The 7383-nt window shown below is 41.2% G+C and overlaps 1 protein-coding gene across 1 annotated transcript; it reads left to right on the top strand.

The window, feature by feature from the left end:
- The first annotated feature begins 2389 nt into the window (after positions 1-2389).
- Positions 2390-3421, top strand: cysltr1 (cysteinyl leukotriene receptor 1). The gene has a single exon (XM_070963294.1). The coding sequence runs from the start codon at positions 2390-2392 to the stop codon at positions 3419-3421; it is 1032 nt and encodes a 343-aa protein (XP_070819395.1).
- The last annotated feature ends 3962 nt before the right edge of the window (positions 3422-7383 follow it).

The following is a 7383-nucleotide window of genomic DNA, read 5'->3' as shown; positions in this document are numbered from 1 at the left end:
CATCACGATGCAATCAATAAACAATTCAGTGACCTAAGATGGTACTTTAGAGAAGATCAAATGGGATTACTCAGAAACTACAAATGTACTTTTATCATCTCTCAGAAGGCTCAAAACATTTATTGCAGCTTTCTGCTCCAGCAGTTCTTCTTTGTGGTGCACTTAATGCGCCATCAAGCTAATAGGTTAATAAGTCTGTGATCATGTAGAATCAATGGTGTTGATACAGGCAGCCCCTGAGTGCAAGTGGGGCTGAATGTTTGTCTTTGCTGGTGCCTAACCACTAAACGAGTTACAATCATGAATCATCCTGCTCTGCGACCACACAGGCCTTTCAACTGCTAAAATGAGAATGCCCATTTCCACTGCAGTATCCGCACTCCATTTACTAACTGTACGCCGCACTCATTAGCAGCATCCAAAGGAAATACTGTGGAATAAACAAAACCCCTCCATCACCAGTCAAGACAGATTGTGTTGGCTGACCCATGTGTCTTTTTAGGTCTTTGCTTTATCACCTCACACCATTTGATCTCAGGTTATGGAGGCTGTTCTTGACCTGTTTCTACAGAACACCACGCTGCATCAAACTCAACAGATTCCTATCCGAGGCTGCCTCTTTAAAGAGAACATGAATCAGCAGTGAACTATTTCAGAACTCACTTATTTATGATCAACTTCCTTGTAAGCACATGCCAAAAGATTGTTGACAAGTACTTCTTAAGCTGCAGTATACACACACAGTTAGAGCAGAACAGGTTCTGTATTTGCAGATAGAAGCAAATACCAGCAAATGAGAGTGAAATATCAAATGATACCTAAGAAAAACATCACAGGGGAAGTATGTTCAGGTGTGTCTGTGCCTGCACATGGAGGTGAATTCAGGTAAAAGTTTCAATTATCAATATGAATGATGTCCAGAGCAAACAAATAACTACTCTTCTTTCCTTTACTGTAAATGTTGAGCTCCATTGTTGGCAATCATGAGTCACTGGGTTATTGTGAAAAAAGAGAAATATTAGTCCAACTTTGAAAAGCTTCCCAATGACTGAGGCTCTGAGGAGGCAGTCACCTGCTGCAGCGTCCGCCTCCCACTACTGCTGTGACATCTGGCAGACAAGACAGAGAGGCGGAGGAAACACTCTCCGAAACAGTACTGCTGTTGTGCACATCAACCAGGAGAGAAAGATCAAGAGACAGGCTTCACCGCCCTGCCACCAGACAGGAACTCAGCGGTAAGGAAAACTTGCTGGAGTCTGATTTTGTCATATTGAAACTGATTAAATTACAGAGGGGTTTTCACTTCTGTTAAGGGCAAATAACTGACCAATGATTAAAGATACAGCATGTAACTGCAATGCTGCGGGTTATATCCAGTGTTTGAGTAATCTCAATATTTTCGGTTTGTACAGCAGACAATCTGTTATGGAGCATGCCTGAATGAATGAATGAATGAATGAATGAATGAATGAATGAATGAATGAATGAATGTCTGATTTTTACAACATTCATTTATGTTACACAAAGTGCATTAGAGTTACACAGTTACAAGAAAACACATTTACAGTGAAGTGCACGGACAAAAGGGGTTTCTAGAATTGCCTTTGTTTAGATTAGATTAGATTAGATTAGATTAGATTAGATTAGATTAGATTAGATTAGATTAGATTAGATTAGATTAGATTAGATTAGATTAACTTTATTGTTCACCTTAGTGGAAATTCGTCTAATACATTACAATAAATTACAAATGAAAAGCAAATCATTAGACTCTTCACACCATACAAAGACAGATAAATTGTGCAGATGGACAGGAAATAGCAGCAGCAGATAAAAACATTATAGCCTACAGAGAATACATTTTTTAGTTTTCCCTGGTGCAGTCATTTTCTGTTCAGTGCTTGTATGGCATTTGTTTTTTTTACTGAGGCTGTCACTTAATCCAACAAGTATGCAAGTTTGTTAAGTATTTTGGACCTGTTGTACAGATGTATAGATGGTATTTATGAAATAAACAGTTTGGCATCAGCACGCCCTGGTCTTCAGTGCAGTAGAATTCATCAGACTCTAATCCACCTAGGGGATTCACACGGTCAGCTGCAGCAGAAACAGCAGTTGCTCATTTACCTCTTTTACTCAGGGAAAAGCAGAACCTTTGTCATGTGACAGGATAAAAACCTGAATTGCTTATCTTCTTCATGAGTTTCCTCCAGAGTCTGTGCAGCAGTGGAAACAATCTCAGAAACAATCTGCTGCACAGTTACCGCACTGCCGTGTTTTTTGTTCAGAATACAGTTTTGGTTGGTTGACCTGTTTGTCAGCAGCTTCTTTCTCTGTCACGTTGTCTTTTGAACGCGTCATCATGTCATTTCTCTCACAGCAGCTGCAGATGTGGTCACAAATGGAGCAAGTGAATGTGACAGACAGCGTAGAGAGCAACTCTACTGACTGTCCATCCATCGATGACTTCCGTAACCAGGTTTACTCCACATCCTACTCTCTCATCACTGTGTTTGGCCTTTTTGGGAACGGCTTCGCCTTGGTGGTGCTGATCAGGACCTACCGCCAGAGCTCACCCTTTCATGTCTACATGCTGAACTTGGCTGTGTCTGACCTGCTGTGCGTCATGACGCTGCCACTGCGAGTTCTCTACTATGTCAATAAGGGCCAGTGGAAACAGGGGGACTTCCTCTGTCGCATCAGCTCCTACGCCCTCTATGTGAACCTCTACTGCAGTATTTACTTCATGGCTGTCATGTCCATCACACGGTTCTTGGCCATTGTCTTCCCTGTGCAGAACATGCGCTTGGTGACAGTGAACCGCGCTCGCTTGGTGTGTGTGGGTGTCTGGGTGTTTATCTGTATTTCATCCTCACCCTTCCTGATGACTGGCCAACATTTTGACCCCATCACAAATAAAACCAAGTGCTTTGAGCCGCCACGAGGTCAAGGTGTGCAGAAACTCCTTGTGCTGAACAATTTGTCTCTGGTGGTGGGCTTCGCTCTGCCCTTCCTGGTCATCCTTCTCTGCTATGGCGGCATCATCCGCACCCTGTTGTCCCGCACCCAGAATGCCCGACGCCAGCGGGACACAGGCACCAGAGCCATCCAAATGATTGTCATCGTTCTGCTGACCTTCCTGATCAGCTTCATGCCGTACCACGTGCAGCGCACCATCCACCTGAACTTCCTGTCCCGAACCGACACCACCTGCTCAGAGCGGATTGCCATGCAGAAGTCTGTGGTGGTGACACTGTGCCTGGCGGCTTCCAATTCATGCTTTGATCCGTTGCTCTATTTTTTCTCTGGAGAGGGTTTTCGCAATCGCATGTCCTCCCTGAGGCAGTCAGTGATGGGCAGCAAGGTGAAGCACAGAGCCAACCTGTCACAGGCAGAGAGCATGGTGAAAACCACCAGCTGAGGCCAGTTCATTCACACCAGGCAGGAGAGCATTAAACAAGCTGCTTAGGATATATTCAAAGAGCCTGTGCTCTTGTGCTCCCGTTAACAAACAGGGAAGGAGTTGAGAGAAACGTGAGAGGATTAAAATCAGAAAAAAAAGTGTTAACAAATGAAGTCTGAGTATTTAAACATTTAAGTTGCAAGCCTTGAGTGAGTGTTTTGCATTACAATTGGTATTTATTATTCAGAATAGTGCATATTGTTCAATATTTTAGTGATGTTGTTCTGCCTTATTAATATGACACAGCAACCTGTGATAAATCAAAATACATTGATAAAAAGTCTATCCATGTATGAATGTGTTGGAGGTAATGTAATGTCTCCATCAGTATCTTTTTCTTCCACAATCTCGACTCTCATATCACACAACCTGCATATGAATGTTTACCAAGAAGGGCTAAACCTTGCTGACTGTAGATCTTTACTTTTCTTGACTGTTATTCTTGTCGTTATTCTTCTATGTTAGTTTCAGTGTAAATGCTGCTGTGTTACCCATCATTCTGTTCTTGTAACTTTATGTGTTATTATGATTTACCAATGTTTTTTACTGTCATCACATGTGCTCAATTTGGATTCATATTTGTTGTTTTGTACTATTGATTTTTTATTAGTTCTGTGGATTGTTTTGTAAACAATTATGATTATTTGCTAATTTCTTACTTTTTACTATGTCAAAGATAAACTTGCTGATTTTCAGCACTGTAATCTACACTTAAACAGTGAGGTGTACATTTCTGGATTTGGGAATGTGGGTTTAAAGCAATTGTTTGTCGTTTTGAGAAAATAAAGCTTTTTTTCTCAGAGTTAAAGGAGAAGATTAAAACCCCTCGCATACTTGTGTGACTGCACAGTGTCCCTGCAGCTCACTAATTAACACGTTGTATATTGTTTGTTTAAACCATGCAAGTTGTGATCTGCCTCCCTAGTTTCCATCTAAAAGCTAAAGAAGTCTTCGCATTTCTTATCAAGAAACAAAATGTAAAACTATTCTTTAAACGCCTGAAAATCTGCTTCTGCATTTCTATTGTATGCAAATTACATTTCACGTTATGTATGATAACGGCAAAAATAAACCATCCATCGCATGTCAGCTCAGTACGTTCACACGATTCCTCATTGTCATCAGGAGCACTTCACACTGACTGCATGGAGAGTTGCAGACTCTGTCCACTGGGTGTCACACCAGCACATATTATTGTGGTCCTTCTATACCAGAGTCAATAGCCTAGCTTTTCGACTATTTATGTCCATTTCTCCGCAAAGGCAGTAAGTTGCGGTATTGTGTTTCTGGGCAGCGAGAGAAGTTGTGGTAAACTTCTACAAACTGAATTTGTACCATATGTACAAGTCATAAAACTTTAATGTCTTTACAGTACAAACTTAGTCCCTTAACATATGAAACAAGTTATATCTCTAGATTAATCTAAGAGCATATCCCCATCCTTATGAAGCCACAGACATAAAATTAGCTTCCTTGCTAATCACAAATCCAAAACATCAATTACAGGCCAGTCTGTTGAGCTTGACCCTGCTGATTAGAAGACAGAAGGCCACTGTATTGCCGCTCCATAAACAGATTATATCAAGCACATGATCAGTTGCCTCCTCTGTTAGAACAAAAAGATGTTTGTTTCAGTCTGCAAAGCAGGGATATCTTAGAGATGGGTCTCTGTGCTGTGTTGTGTACCTCACAGAAGACATACAGGCTATACAAGAAGTAAGGAAAGTCCCAGCTACAGTGTCATCCATTTTGTTTTTAAAGAGGGCATTGATAACACCACATCCCCTTACATCTAAAAAGATGTGTAAAAAGTAAATAAAACTAAATGTAATCATTTGGAAACAAACTATGTTTACTGACAACAGTTTTACAAAGTGTTCCAGGGCCCCTGTCGTCATATCCTTTATCCAATCATGTGTTCACAAAGTAATGAACCTCACTCCATCCCTGCTTGTAAACGACTGAGTCTTTCCAGGATGCCCCTTTCATTCCCAACCATGATCCTCTCACCTGTTACCAATGAGCCTGTTTACCTGTTGAATGTTCCAAACAGATGTTTTTGGAGCATTTCACAACTTTCCCAGTCTTTAGCTGCTCCTGTCCCAACTTGTTTGAAACGTGTTGCTGACATCAAACTCAGAATAAGCAGATATTTACAAAAATCAATGAAGTTGACGAGGTCAGGCTTGTATTTCTTTCAGCTGTGCTCCAGGTTTAGTGCTGCTTAAGGGATCTTGCCATAGCGTTGATCAGCTTTTGGCCAAAGTTAATTCTAAAACTTGTTTGCCTTTAGGAGAGCTGCTTTTATTGTAGGTCATGTTTTTAAATCCATACTGGAGCCTGTATACTTTAAAAAGCCGACTGAAGTTCTGTGTAAGGCAACTGGATGGATCTTGGATCTTGATTTGGATCTTTAAACACGTGAATCACAAGGAGGTGAATGACAAATACCTTGAAAGGCACTTAACAGTTCTTAAAATTTCTTTGCAAATGGTCTTGTCATAGGTTCGATTATCACCACAAACTCATGAAACATCAAAGGGCCACTTATTGCACTAATAGCCTCACAATAAATCTGATTCATTCATGAGAGAGAGAGAAAAAAAAAAAAGGAATTCAAAACTGAGCACAAGATGTCCTGACTGTCAGTATCCTAATACTGATCAAGCCCTGACATCCTTTGATGCTGCATTTCCCATAAATCTACTTGATAGTGTCTTTTATTATACCCTCCATGCGTGAAAAACTGCCCCATTCTTTCAAGCTAGTCTGTAACAGTAATTATGTTGAAAATGTATAATCTCTAGACCCATCTCTAGACCCAAGTACCTTTAAAACAATACATGAAGTCAACAAGTTTACCCTTTCCTTCAGCAGGAATTCATTCGAATGTGTTGCAGACAGCTGTCTGCTGGTGCTGGGCAGGTAGTGTAATTTGTATTTTTAGGGCTTAGAAACAGCTGCCTGGAAACAACAGCTTGGAAACATCGGCTTGCTGTGCCTGCTGCTGAAAACCAGGAAACCAAAAGCAATGTGTTGAACTAAAACAATGATCTGAAAGACAGCAAAAAGCTCTATAGAGCTGAGGGGAACTGCAGAGTCAGATGATGACTCTGTTGGTTTCACAGTATACACAGGCATCCAAACATATTGACTGGAGCAGCTTAAAACATGAACACCATTCAAATCTCTAGCTCTAGCTGCTATACTTACTAATATAAACTATTCTCTCCTAAAAGGAAATCAGCGAGACAGTGGAAAACATTTGCTGTTTTCTTTATGCTTGTCACAGTTCATGGATGGCCTCCCGTTAAGCACTAATACAAACCTGATATTTTGGCGTAGCCACACTTGATTTGCTTGGTCGGCCCCAGCTTGCTGCTGGCAAGCAACCAGCGAAGCAGAGTGCTGAATGAGGTTTGGTTCATTTGTGGACACAGTATAAACTGTTTGCTCAATAGCAGAGGCAGCAGAATCCCCAACATCAGATCTTTTGTCTGGTCTCTTTCGTATAAGGCAATCTGAGATTAGTGAGATCATCAAACATAGGCCTGCCTTGTGCAGTTTACTGATGTAATATCACATGACTGCTGCATACTGAAGCTCAGATTTTTTGTAAGTTGCCTCGCATTGCCATTTCCAACATACCTCTAAACGGACACATGCTGAGCACTGCTGCTTAATGAGTGCATGCATGTTGTGTCTGCATACCTGCGCATATCTGCATGGGACAGACACACACTGTGAATCTGGCTGTTCAGTCCACATCAAAGGCTTCATGAATATTGTATTTTCTTTTCTCCTGGATTTCAAGCTCAAAGGCCGAGGTGATGGGTTAAATTCTCTCTTGAGGTCAAGCACAGAAAAGCACCAAATAGGTCACAGACAGGTTGATAGCAGTCTGGAGCCTGAAGACCAAC

This window comes from Chaetodon trifascialis, chromosome 5 (genome assembly GCF_039877785.1).
Source record: "Chaetodon trifascialis isolate fChaTrf1 chromosome 5, fChaTrf1.hap1, whole genome shotgun sequence".
In the NCBI taxonomy this organism is placed as follows: Eukaryota; Metazoa; Chordata; class Actinopteri; order Chaetodontiformes; family Chaetodontidae; genus Chaetodon; species Chaetodon trifascialis.
This window is presented reverse-complemented; position numbering and strand designations above follow the sequence as displayed.

What these genes read in the sequence shown, in the direction of transcription:
- cysltr1 (XM_070963294.1), top strand. Translation starts at nt 2,390, where the DNA reads ATGTGGTCACAAATGGAGCAAGTGAATGTGACAGACAGCGTAGAGAGC.